The 14,127-nt window shown below is 45.3% G+C and overlaps 1 protein-coding gene across 10 annotated transcripts in view; it reads left to right on the plus strand.

The window, feature by feature from the left end:
* Window positions 1-2,048: 2,048 nt before the first annotated feature.
* ANK3 (ankyrin 3) overlaps window positions 2,049-14,127 on the plus strand; it is a 398,459-nt gene continuing 386,380 nt past the window's right edge. For 2 of the 10 annotated variants that reach the window (XM_077930551.1, XM_077930556.1), the window contains exon 1: window positions 2,049-2,300. In XM_077930551.1, the coding sequence (XP_077786677.1) occupies window positions 2,226-2,300 (75 nt within the window). In that variant the 5' untranslated portion in view covers window positions 2,049-2,225. The remainder of the gene's footprint in view (window positions 2,301-14,127) is intronic. The other 8 variants (XM_077930557.1, XM_077930559.1, XM_077930558.1 and 5 more) reach the window with 7 other exon arrangements.

A 14,127-nucleotide genomic window follows, 5' to 3' on the forward strand; every position in this document is an offset into this window, starting at 1 on the left:
GCAGGGGTACCTTTACCTTTTACCTAAATAAATAAAATAAATCTAGCAATAAAAGGTGCATGTTTGCAATCAGACTGGCTTTCAGCCCCACTGCATCCATTTCATCCAGTCTTTGCCTGCGAATTGCTATCCTCTCACTCTCACATTTGATGAAGTAGACTATAGTCCACAGAAGCCGATACCATATTAAATCTGTTTAGTATTTAAGGTGCCACAAGACTCTTTGCTTTTGCGGCAAGAAAGCAAAAACCACTGGCAATTTTCACCAGCGAGTTTACACAGAATTGCAATTGTATACTCCATGGTGTCAAGAGACTACATTTTATGTAGTAGTAACATGAAAGGTTGGAGAAAATCTGCTGATACGGGTTTGGTCAAACAGCTGCTAACACTGATCTAAAATACTTCTACTTGGAAGAGCAATTTGTTCAAAAGGACATTATTCCAAGTCAGGAAAGTATGCTTGCAGCCTGATTGGCCAATACTTCCTCAGAAACCCAAGTCTAGCTGAGTTGGGGCTTACTCGCAAACACATGCATACGGGATTGTATGTGTGACTCTGGAAATAAATCCAAATGTAAACATGTTTAAGGGACATAGGCAGGGTCAGGAAGAATGAGGTTTGGTGAACACCCCCCCATGTACCTTCCCTCCCCCTTTACCCCATTGCTGGACCCCTGCGGAAAATATGCTGTTCACGACTCCCTCCACCCAGCATATAACTAAACCATAACATAACATAAGGTCCGTATAGTTAAAGCTATTGTTTTCCCAGTAGCGATGCGATGGAAGTGAGAGCTGGACCATAAAAGAAGGCTGATCACCGAAGAATTGATGCTTTTGAATTATGGTGCTGGAGGAGACTCTTGAGAGCCCCATGGACTGCAAGAAGATCAAGCCTATCCATTCTGAAGGAAATCAGCCCTGAGTGCTCACTGGAAGGACAGATCGTGAAGTTGAGGCTCCAATACTTTGGCCACCTCATGAGAAGAGAAGACTCCCTGGAAAAGACCCTGATGTTGGGAAAGATGGAGGGCACAAGGAGAAGGGGACGACAGAGGACGAGATGGCTGGATAGTGTTCTCGAAGCTACCAGCATGAGTTTGACCAAACTGTGGAAGACAGGAGTGCTTGGCGTGCTCTGGTCCATGGGGTCACGAAGAGTCGGACACGACTAAACAGCAAACATAACAAAATTGACCTTTACCATATGGATGGTCAGCTTGAATAATAAACTAGGAATTAAAAGAAAACTGCTGTTTTAGCATGCTGACTTGAAAGTTAACTCTACCTCCCTCCCAAGTCAAGAGGGCTGGTGTAAGAAAATATGTTTAGGCTAGAAGTGTTAATGTGAACAATTCCTTATTTCTTTTTCCAGAAATCTAACATGTGGGACCAGGGGTGCCAGCATGAATAAAAGATTGGGGGGGGGGGCAGGTGAGCCCCACTCGGCATAATCAATCACGTGATGCGGCACATGCACACCATTTGAATGGCAATGCCTGCCAACTCAAGTATTTTATGGGGGGCAAAGGGACCTCCGCCCTTAGGAGTTGGCTCCTAGGCATGGGACAAAAGCCTCCTTCTCTTGAAATTCACTTTATGCCTCCGAATCTCTCTGCCTCTGTTCTCTCCCCGCCCCGCCCTCGGACCCGGCGCGGGTACTTTTGAGGTGGACTTTTGACAGGATGAAACTGAACCCAGACCACCTCTCCCAGAGAAGGGGTTGGTGGTGCCTTGCACCCAACAGTCCATCGCGAGACTATTTCAGGCGTAAGCCCGGCCACGGGCTCCTCCGCGCTCTTGTACCAAAGCCAAAGAACCCTCCCCTGCGAGAGCGCTCCGCGCGCCGGCTGCCAGCCCACCTGGGCGAACCCTTCACCTGGGCGCCGCGCGTGGCCAGGCCGGGCCCCGCCTCCCGGTCTCTCTGGTGTGGGGGAGGGCGGGGCCAACGAGCTGGGAACTTGCGGCGGGTCTCTCCGCCCGCCCCCCCCCCCGCCCGCCTTCCCAGGCTCCTGCCTTAACCTGTTGGCGGCCCCTGAGGGGAGAGAGCGGCGCGCGCGCGCGCTGAGGTAACCCGGCAGCGCGCTTGGAGAACTTCCTCGAGCGAAGTTGCGCGCAGCCCGTGAGGGAGCTCGGCCGAACGGGGCTCTTGCTCGCCTCTCCTTTGCTCCACGGGATAAAGAGGTGTGTCTGGGCGAGAGAGAGAGAGCGAGCCTTGCAACATGGCCTCCTCCTCTTCCTCTCCCTCCGCCTCCGCCGCCTTTTCTCCAGGCGGGGATGCCCGAGAACTGGACCAGGTGAGCCACCGGGCGGCCCCTTCCCCCCTCGCACCCCACCCTCCTGTTTCTTCGTGAACTTTCCCTCTTCTGCGTCTCTCTCGCTCTCTGTCTCTTGCCGCCTTCCGGGAAGAAAAACTGAAGCGCAGTGACCTTTCCTTGCTGCGCTCAGAGGAGCCGAGGGTTGACTCGAGGCGTTGGTCACACCTGAGGCGAGCGCGCTTCGGGCTACGAGCCTGTCGGGAGCCGCGCGGGAGCCCACGAGGCTTGCTTCTGAGGAGAGACGGGACGGCCGCGTGTGAGGCGGTTCGCGCCCTCATCCCGGGACCGAGTCCCGCCGTTCGCGGGAGGAAGCAGCGTGAGGAGGGAAGCGGGTTCTCAGGTTTCCCCTACATGAAAAAAATCCTGTCCTGCTGCGAGCTTGAAGGGTTTGAAGCAAGGAAACAAGCGAGGACTGGGATAGCATTCTTTGTTTTCCTCTGAGGGACTCCAGGCGGTTTACAAACAAAAAGAAGAACCAGCTAAAAACATAAGAAACAAAACAGTCGTTTTTTTTAAAAAAGCAGTCCACCACTGATAGAATTAAAGCTATATAAAATCTAGTTTTGGCTTAGCCTTAGCAGGGACTACTTTCTTTTAATTAGTATCCATGTGCTGCACAATTAAAATTAAGAGCAATAGTTAATGGCTTAATTGACAAGAGATCCAAATCTCTGAGTGGTATTAAACTAAGTTTTACTCAGAGTAAGCCCATTAATAAACATGGCTAAGTGAAGTCTGTTAATTTCAACAGGTCTATTCTGAGTAATACTCAACTGTGTTAAGTGATCCAAATTCTTAAGAGAGTGTATTCTGGAAGTGTCTTGCTGGGTCATCCTAAAGTCCATTCAATCCAGTGTTTGTTTGTTTTGGAGCAGGTTCTCTTCAATGTTAAGCAGATGCTAGGCTACCTACCGGAAATAGGCTGGAGGTCCACATTGGCGGTCTATATTCTGTCAATCTCTGTGTTAGAAGTTTCGTGCTCTTTATAACATAATAGTGGGTGTAGTTCTCTTTGAACCTGCTGGCTCTGTGTCAAATGCAATCGCACCTGTAGCTTCAGGTAATCCTTGTCAACAGCATCGCTTGCCTGGGAGGTAAAGACACTGCTAACTGAAGAGAGTATGGTGGCAAATCCAATAAGAACTTATTTGAAAGGAAATTACTTTGATCTCAGTTGGACATGCTTGCAAATAAACTTGCATATGATGGGACTGAGAAACTCTCATTGCTGTCTTGCTTGCGCTTGCAGTGTGCTTGAATGCATAAGGAAGCTGAAATGTTAGTGAAGGGGTTTAGTAAATACAACAGGGATTTAACTTTGAATGTTGTTCAGTAATTTGTGTGGAATGTGGTCCATGTTCTGTGGACCACGGTCACAATATCAGAGGGCCTGTTAATGCTTCTGAGTGTTGTTTGACTGTCCTGACTGAGTTAAAATCTGGAGGCAAACTCTGAAGACTGGGTTAGCACGCCTGTCAAGTGACTTTCCCATGTTGTGCCTTGAACTGAATCAGTTTCAGCTTTCAGGCAAGTCTTTCTGTTTAAGCTGAGAACATCCCTTGCACATTTTAGCACCCACAGTTAAATCTTTGGGACAAGAGCAGGGATATCTTTCCTTTTAGTGAGGCGAACCTCACGCACAAACCGCTTTGTGTGTGGCCTGGATATATTCCCATTGCTTTTGACGTGGGACTTAAAGGACCATCTTGTAAAAATACAGCAATAAAGGAATCCTTTGAATTACTTCAAACAGAATGATAATGAAGCCAGTTTTTAGTATGTGGCATAGATGTGCACCAAGTGGGAAAATCCACTTCTTGGGAATTAGCAGTGAATAAATTTAAAGCTAAATGGACAAGATTTCTTGCACTGGTATTGGAAGTTCACTAGTTTAAACTGTGTTTTGTATTAGTATTCCAAAGAAACCAGTCGCCCTGCCGGTGTGCGGGTGCTCTACTTTTTGTGGGTATTGCTTGTGTATAACAAATTAGTTAATACCTGGTGAAAGAATATAACAATGTTTCCCAAGATGTACTTCTCCTTCCTCTTCCCTTCAGATTGGCTATCAAACTTTATGGTGCGGTTTGAGTCCATTATTGTACCTGGTATAAACAATTCATTTTTCTGGAATTAATCACAACTTTCCTTGAATTCTGATTAAAGCTGCTCCTCACCTCCATCCTTGGTGCGAAAAGTTGGTTTATATCTCCTTTTAATAATTGTGGTGTGTATATTTCAGAAAAGCAATCAATAACAGTATTTAAGATACTGTTAAGGTTTTAAATATCAACAAGCCCATCTTTGTTTTTCTCTTTCTCCACAAGAAATCATTGTAGCCTGAAAGAAATTGGGACAACATCTTTTCACTATGTATCATCTTTTACTGTTTTTCTGCTCTCTGCTATACAGAAAAGTGTCAACGGTCTTAAAACACATTAATCAATTGCAAGTCTAAGCCACAATTGCTACAAATGAGAAGCCCTTCCAGAAGGGTGGTGAGGCATATGTCAGAAGCGGGGATGACATTTCCTCATACAATTTGACACAAAGCTAATAAACACCCACAGAATACTTCTATTTGTCAAAGGCTGCAATGTTATAGGGTCATAGGAATGAGTTTTCTGTCTGGCTTTAGTTTTTCTATTGGCATGTTTTGTCTCATTTTACTGGATCCTTTCGAAGCTATCAGTTCTTCAGGTGTTTAGGGTTGTACCACAATGCTTCACTCTCTGCTCTGTTCTTAGTGGTGTAAGTTAATTTGTGGGCATTGGCTGCGTGAGTATGCTCCTTTCACTCTTTGGTCGCTGATGGTTTTTCCCACAACGTCCCTCCTGTCATCACGGTACATTTGACAGATATACTGACCAGCAAATCAGATGCTCACACAGCAGTATGCCTTGCCCTGCCCAATGTTTCATGCAGGTGTCTGCCTCATTCTTACAAAGAAGCAAAATCAGTGTTTCCTTTTAATGTTGAAAAGCTGCTTCATGGAGAAGTGGGCTAGTGGCTTCATCAAGTTCTAGCCTATCAGTTGAAACAATAGGTTTCAACTGAGCTCGCTCTGAGGTAGAAGGTCATACATATGACCAAAATAGTATGAAAGCACAATGGCTTCAACCCTAACATTGCATACCTCTGGATCCAACTTACTCACTATTCCCCTTCAATGATTTATTGATTTTTTAAAAATGATAATTTGTAGAAAAAAAGTGGTATGCAGCATATTAAAAGTAGAAGAAAGTATAGAATACCAAAAAAAATATATGCACAAATCTGAAGGGCATACAAAATGAGAATGAAAGGCAATGTTGTTAGTCCTCAAAGACTTGTCTGAATAAATGTTTTTAACATGTGCCAATAACAAAAAAGGGGGGGAAACACATCACATGCCACACATGTCAGAAGGGAGTTTGCGCCATAATGTGGGTGCCATCACAGTGAATGTGCTGCTCCAAGTACCGTAGTTGTCCAATGAACCTTGGAGGTGAGTGGCACCAGCAGGAAGGCCTTTACCAGTGACCTCAGTGACTGAATAGGACGTATGGAAGAAGGCAGTTTATTAAACAGGCAAGCTCTATGTTGTTTAAAGCTTTGTATACAAATGACAAAATATTGAGCTTTGTTTGGCAGCAAATTGTCAACCAGTTATGCCTTTAGTGAAACAATGTACCAGTTTGGATGATATCTGTGAAGTTTAATCCCCAAGCCCTACACATGGATTTGGGGGGCTGACCACGCCTCCACCACCTACTTGGGGATGACCCATCCCATCAAAGTGGCCTTCACACATAGAATCCTTTGTGTGTAGGTCAAAGTCAGATGGCAGACTCCTGGATTGCATGATGTTGGCCCATGTACATGGGATTGTACATACATAGGCTCCATTTGGATGGGGTACCCTGGTATAGATGGTAGAGGCAGGTGAGCATGCTAGCTTCACATATAAGGTTGGAGCAGAGTTCTGAAGTATTGTGTAAACCCAACTGATACATGTATATGTTACTATTACAATAGCTGATGGCCCCAGAAATGCAAAGGATCTAGCACTGGCCTATAATAATGCAAACATTTTCACATGAGGCTTAAAATGGCTCGCCATTGTAAAAGAATATATTGCAATGCAGCACATTTTTATTTCTCCTCTGCAGTCTATATCAGGTTGACAAAAATATTTGTTGCAAATAATGCTTTTTAAGAGTTGCGTGAAGCCATTGTCCAGGAAATTTCTACCTATCCTTTGCCACCTTATGCTTACATAACTCAGTTCTTCTTCAACTATCGTTGAAATACCACTGTCTTTTGGTCTACTGTGCGCTGAAACCCTTTCAATATATCTTAAGGTTCATTTTGCATAAGGCCTCATCTTATTAGGTTGTTCTACTGCTAGACAAGCTACTGTTGAATAGTTCCTGCTTTTTTGAACTGTTCTGTAATACACGATTTGGGTCTCAAGGGTAAGACACAAAATATAATGTACTTATACACTGCTTGTGGTGCTAAACAAAACCTTTCCCATTAAGAAGAAGAAAGAAAAGATTTGGATATGTGATAAAGCATATTGTGTTGGCTTGTTGCCCAGAAGCTCTAGGGTGTCTTTCAGTTGAAACTGTAAGATTAGCTTCAAATTCAATCAGCGACAAATGAATTTTACTTTCAGTTTCTTTATGAAGTTTTTTAATAGCTATAACATCCCATGTGTATGGGGTGGGGTAGTTGCAGCCATTTGCTAATGTATAAATTAATTGCATCAGTCCTACAGGAGCATATCCAAGTACCTCATTGCAGTAGCAGAAGTTAGCATGATTCCCACTAATGCAATGGGGCATTCTCCCTCACTTCTCCTCCTATGTGTTGCCCATGACCTCCCCAAATCTGCTGGGGGAAAGGGTTGGGAAAACCCCCAGACACTGGTGGAGGAAGAGGAGTGCGGGGAGAGCTCACCACCCCCAGCAGTGCAATCCCGGTGGGGTGCCATTGCAGCTGCCCCCCCGCACTGAGTGCCATGCCCCCGCAGGTGGCGTTCCCTGCCCCCAGGACATGCACCATGCCCCTGCGGGCGGCGCTCCAGCCCCGCCCCCGCCTGCTCTCTGCCCCCCGGTGCCAGAGCATGAAGCTCCGTCATGGCTCCCAACATAGCATGTCGTGGTGGGGAGGGCATTGGTAGATTGTTCTGTCAAGAAAGCAGAAATGCTTGCACTGATGGAACTGTTCTCTTACAGAACACAGTGCAACATAGCATTGGTGTATAAAGCAAAGTGGTCAAGGAGCATTTAATTAAGTAGCAGCTAAGCCAGCAGGTGTGGGAAGAACACAGATTTGGCGCTGTAGTCCTTTGCAGATTGTATACATGGAAGGCAAAATCCATCTCTCTAGTACTGAGCATTCTAGTAAAGCTCTATTCTCTCATACGTTATAATAAAAGGTAAAGGTAAAGGTACCCCTGCCCGTACGGGCCAGTCGTGTCCGACTCTAGGGTTGTGTGCTCATCTCGCTCAAGAGGCCGTGAGCCGGCGCCATCCGAAGACACTTCCGGGTCACGTGGCCAGCATGACGAAGCTGCAGCTGGCGAGCCATCACCAGCGCAGCACACGGAAACGCCGTTTACCTTCCCGCTATAAAGCGGTCCCTATTTATCTACTTGCACTTAAGAGTGCTTTTGAACTGCTAGGTGGGCAGGAGCTGGGACCGAACGACGGGAGCTCACCCCGCCGCGGGGATTCGAACCGCCAACCTTGCGATCAGCAAGTCCTAGGCACTGAGGTTTTACCCACAGCGCCACCCGCGTCCCTCTTTAACGTTATAATAGTTCTCTTTAAACATGTGCATAAGTAAGTAAGTAAGTAAGTAAGTAAGTAAAGTACTGTAATTGTGGTTGCACACACATCCTGGGAGCCTGTGAGTTTAAATGTGGCTATTGATACAATGGACGTCTTAGAAACTTGGCTAAATCTAAATGTCATTGGCAGAATGACAGTGGAGCCCTATAATACCAGTAGTAAAGGAACAGCAGTGTGGTTGTGTTTGAAGAACAATTTGTGGTGTAAGGACCGAAATAGTATGATGCATTTTGAATAGGATCTATTTGTCTTGTAGAAATTAGTGGGGAAGCTCCTGTTTGTTGGAATACATTGCTGGAGCCACTGAATCAAAGTACCTGCTACTCTTTATTATCTAAATGACATATAAATTGGTAAAGCCCTTCCAAGATAAGCAACTTAACAAGGGATCAGGATTTTGATCCTCTCACTTCAAAATTCCCAAGACTACAAGAACCCAGTCATAGCTGTGTAATTTGAAAAATCCATTTAAGACACTGAACAAAATGGTTCCTGGTTAGAGTATATCCAGTTAAATCAATGAGTCTACTCTAAGTGTGAGTTAGTTGTATATTACCCATTTACACATCTGCAATTTTCATCATAGCACCCACCACTCCATTTGAGTGAATTCTTGTGTGTAGCTTGGGCTTATTACTGCACCTTTTAAAATAACTCCAGGAAAAGAGCACTTAAACTTTCATGTTCCCTAGATCAGTGTTTCATCATCACCATTTTCTTTGTTTGCCACCTTCACACAGTTAAAACAATGCTCAAGGCGGCTTACAATATGAAAAGATTTATATAATTACAAACATAGTAAAGTAGTCATAAAAATAAAACACATCAAAAACTACATAACCAAACTGAACATTTTCCACATAAAAAGATACAAGAAATTAATATCAATAACAGCAGCAAAAACTCTCAACAAAACTTCCCCCAAAATACCCCATTCCCTGCAGTCCTTAGGAAGCCTGTCAGGCCCCACCCTAGGCCAGATGGAGAGAGGCAGGAGCAGGACCATCAGACTCTCAGCCTTTTTCTGACTGTGACCCCCTTCCTACCTTGTTTCCTTCCTGTGTCCCCCCCCATGGACGTAGCCAAGGGGGGGGCAGGGGGGCAGCTGCCCCTCCATAAGTAAAAAAATCAATACATAACTGAGGCTCTGCCCCCAGCCACTCTGGACAGCTTTCCCCAGCCACTCTGGGTGGCTTACAACATATATAAAACCACAACAAAACACCAAACATTAAGAAACAGAATGCCCTATACAGGCAACAAACCAATAAATCAATAGAAACCAATAATAACAATAATAAGAGTTTACACTTATACCCATATTAAAATAACCACCAACCCCAACTAAACATTTAACCAACCCCAGCCCAACAAAAACAAACCAGAGGAACCAAAATTAGAACCGTTTAAAACATTATAAAACATTTTTGGCAGTTGCCACAAGCCAAGAGTTGTTTCAGTAATGTCCCTCTGGCCTCCCAGGAGCCTCTTTTATCTGTTCAAGGTGAGTCTGGGCCCCACCCCCTAGGCCAGGTGGAAATAGGCCTTGCAGTAGTGAGGGGCCTTCCTTTCAGCACTCACAGCAGCAGCAATGTCCCTCCAGCCTCCTAGGAGCCTTTTAGGTGCAGGTAAATTCTGCACCTAGACTAGGATTATTTTCCCTTGCACTTGGTGGGGGTGGTTGCCCATGGAGAAACTTGCAAATATGCAGCCGTCCCCCTTGTAGATGCAAATCATACAGTCCATGGAAAGCTGCACTGTATGACTCTGCAACATGTATAAGTTACATAGGTTGGGTTTTGGAACAAATCAATTGAGAGATCAAGGATGAATGCGTTGGTAGAAACATGAGATGATAAGAGTGGACTGCTTCAGGGTGTAGAGGAGAGTTTTAAAACCAACACTACCAAACTTAAAAAACAAAATCATATAACATAAACAGTCCTTATGTACAGATAACCTCCAGTAAAGGTAAAGGTACCCCTGCCCGTACGGGCCAGTCTTGACAGACTCTAGGGTTGTGCGCCCATCTCACTCAAGAGGCCGAGGGCCAGCGCTGTCCGGAGACACTTCCGGGTCACGTGGCCAGCGTGACATTGCTGCTCTGGCGAGCCAGAGCCGCACATGGAAACGCCGTTTACCTTCCCGCTAGTAAGCGGTCCCTATTTATCTACTTGCACCCGGGGGTGCTTTCCAACTGCTAGGTTGGCAGGCGCTGGGACTGAACGACGGGAGCGCACCCCGCCGCAGGGATTCGAACCGCCGACCTTTCAGTCGGCAAGCCCTAGGCGCTGAGGCTTTTACCCACAGCGCCACCCACGTGTACACACTATTAATTGGTAATATGGGCATTACTAAAGACTTGATGTTTGCATAGGATGGGGACCTTTGAATCCTGCTAAATGAGTTAAACTGGGAGCAAATCTGAGTGAACCCCCCCCCCCTTTGGACCATCTAAACCAGAATTCAAGAGTTGACCCTCACATTGCTTCTCCAGTGGCAATGGACATGAATTAAACTCTCCTGTAGGAATACCACCTTGTATCCATTACGCTGGCATGGATATGAGGAAACGGAAAGCCATATTCACGTGGTAGGTATGTGTTAGAGTAAACCAATTCTGGGTTTGGGTGTTCAGATAAGTCTGATTAGCTTTTGGTTTTGGGCTCCATATTGGCATTGCTCTGAACAGAACTGCTGGATGTGCCTTAATGAACAAGTGTCACTATTGTTGCCTGTCACTTGGATGGAGATGACCAGGTGGTGGAAGACAGTGGAAGGACCCACAAAAGAAGGATGGTGGTCCAAAGAGCAGGAAGTAGCAGGGGCGGAGGAAGGGGGTGCAGTGGGGGTGGGATGCCCCGGGTGTTACTGCCAGGCGGCAGTAACTGCAGGGCCTGCCATGCCCCAGAGCCACACGTCCCTCCTGGGGGTGACACAGTGGCTTGGGTGCCCGCAGGCTCCGCACTGCCCCAAACGGTCCGCCCACCACTCCCCCTCAGCTCTAGGGCGACTGAGTGGTAGGAGGTAGGCAGACTCCTTGGAGGCCCTGCGGAGCGTGCTGCCCTGGCTTGCCCTGCGCCCGCGGGTGGCTGGCCCTGCCCCTGGGCGCAGGGCATGCGTGCTGCCCCAGGCGCCTGATCAGCTTGCTCTGCCACTGGGAAGTAGTCCTCTCAGAACACTTGATTCATCCCAGTAGAGTAATTAGAGGTATATCTAAACATGGTATGTTTGGCATTGTATGGTTGCCATTTAGCAGCTTTATTAACAAAAATTACAGCTCCTATCAGCTCCCAATGACCCACACCATGCCATGGAGAAGATATCTCTTGGCCAGCTAATTATACTATTGATATGGTCGTTGTACACTCCGTAAATTCCATTTGTGCCTAAGCTGGAAGTGATAAGATGCCTCTGCCCGTGAGTTCCCATCAGCGATGGCATGTTTTTGTTGTTCGTTTTCTTAACATTTTGAAAACTTTGATGACACTTTATTTTATTTTATTTTTAAGGAAGAAAGTAATGCCAAGAGTCTTGTGTGACCGTGATAAAAAGGAGAGTGGGGCAGAGGCAGGTGCAGGGGAGATAAATCATACCTTCCTGTTTTAAAGGCCTGTACAACTCATTGATTAAATGAAGATGATGCGCAATCTTTTTTAAAGAGAGCCTGAAAGCACGAGCTAAAATAAAAATTAGGAGGTTATTAAATTATTTTCAACTAAGTAATGTTATGCTTCTGTAACTTTCTTAATTAACAGCAGAATCAAAGCAATCCCCTCTTTCAAGATACACACAGTTTTGCATTTTAAGTACGTGCAGAACATTTTTCCTCCTTAATTTTTGAAAGATATCTTTTGTTCTGGTCTACTGTGTCTTTGGAGTAAAATATTGAATGGCTTTACTAGGGAGATTCATGAGAGAATATACAGCCACTTGTTTTGCAAAGGGAGGGCATATAAATTTTGCATTTTTAGCTAGAGACCCCCTTTAGATTTGGCGAGGCAGGTTGAGTGTTGCAGCTAAGGCTAATTGAAAACAGATGAGGGAGAGGCATAGCACATTTTTTAGGACCCAACAAGTGGCTGCACAACTTCGCTTGCTGTACCTTGGGAGCTAAGCTTTGCTGTGAAGGGAGCTGCTGAACTTAGTGCCAATGTGCATGTAGAGAAGAGGGTGAGCAAACTGAGGTAGAGATTGAAGAGGCTTAAAATGTTGAATATGCTGTTTAGAGTTTTATTATAGTCACAGTTTTGCTTTTTAATCTGGGATGATGCAATAAGAAATAGAGGTGCACACTTGTACAGATCTCCCCATCCATAATCTTGCCCCAAGCGATTCCCAGACTTAAGGCTGATTCATATAGCAAGGTGGTGATGAAATAAGGCAGCCACAAAGCAACTGGTTTAGTAGCGAGCATAAGAATCGTGGAAGTTACTAGCAATATATTCTGGGGGGTTGGGTAACTTGGTTCACTGTAGCTTTCTATATCTTAACACAAAGGCACATAATGAACTGTGAAAAGCACTGTAGCTAACACAATGGCAGCATACATTGCCCTCCCCCCCACTGCTTTTTGCCAAAACTGCCCTGTGTGGTAGATTAGGCTGAAAGACGATGGATGGCTCAAAGTGAACATTGGTCTTTGCAGTTCTAGCTTGGCAGTCAATAACTACTGCACCACGCCATCTCTAATTCCAGAAGTAGGGTATCCTGTAGTTCAGTCCATATCTCTTAGTACTGTGTATAACCACTGAAGCACCATTAGCAAGGCTCCTCATATCTTAACCTTGGGATATTATCTGGGAATTCCACAAATTACCCTTTGTTTTGCAAATTTAATGAACACATTGCATGCCCTTAGGGCTAGAATATCTTTATACATTAAGCAGACTTATTTAATGTGCATTAAAATTTACGGGCTGCCTTTTTTTTTTGGCCACAGAGGCCTTCAAAGTGGCTGACAGTTTCAATAGTAATAAAACAGCTCATTAAAAGCAATTTACAGAAACACGAACGCAACAGCAGTAATTGTATTTCGTTTGCAGAAGAGAAGACCCAGCCTTCTGATGGTCTCATTGAACAAGAAGGTGGTGTCCTAAAGATCATGTAAAAGCTGTTGATGGAACAGTCTGCCTTGGGAGGTTGTGGACTTTCCTTCCTCGGAGGTTTTTAAGCAAAGGTTGGATGGCCATCTGTCATGGATGCTTTAGCTGGGATTTCTGCATTGCAGGGAGTTGGAGTAGATGACCCTTAGGATCTCTTCCAGCTCTGCATTTCTATGGTTCTATATGCTGACACTGGAAAAGCCCTGTTTTTCTAGTAGAGGATAACTTCGCCTCAGGCAGTATCTCTTCGGTAGGATATTAACTTGCAGAGTATAGCTGTTCCACATTCTCTGCAGCCTGCACAAGGCAGTCTTCAGGAGCAGTCTCCTGTGGAGTGTTAGAGTAGTCAAACTGAGAAGTGACCATAGGAAACATGTTAATGGAAAGTAGTCTCCTCCCTTAGGTATGCATATGGTGCACCATATTTATGCATCTAATGTATATTCATGTGGCCGAGTTTATTCAATAGACATTTTAAGAGTCAGTAGGTCAGGGGTGTGTCCTTTTTAACCTCCATTCCCAGCAGCTCTTTAGAACATTTGACCTTAGTTACTTGAACTAAAGTCAATCGAAGCACTAATAGGAAACTAAGGGAAGTCATATGACTTCCTGGCAGACAAAAGTAAACTTGGGACACCTGCGGCTGTTGTCATCTCATCGCTTGCTCACCACTTCAAGCGCATAGATGAATTTGGCGCTCGAGCATGACAGCCATGAAAAGCTTTCTGTCTGAAAGACATAGAGAACGGATTGGAAAATGTTTAAACTTGAGGCTGCTATATTGGATGACTAGAGGTGTCCCCCCCCCCCACATTTGCTCTGGCATTATCTAAGATTATGACTTTCCTTTTGTTCTTGCTATGG

This window comes from Podarcis muralis, chromosome 6, assembly GCF_964188315.1.
Source record: "Podarcis muralis chromosome 6, rPodMur119.hap1.1, whole genome shotgun sequence".
Taxonomy (NCBI): domain Eukaryota; kingdom Metazoa; phylum Chordata; class Lepidosauria; order Squamata; family Lacertidae; genus Podarcis; species Podarcis muralis.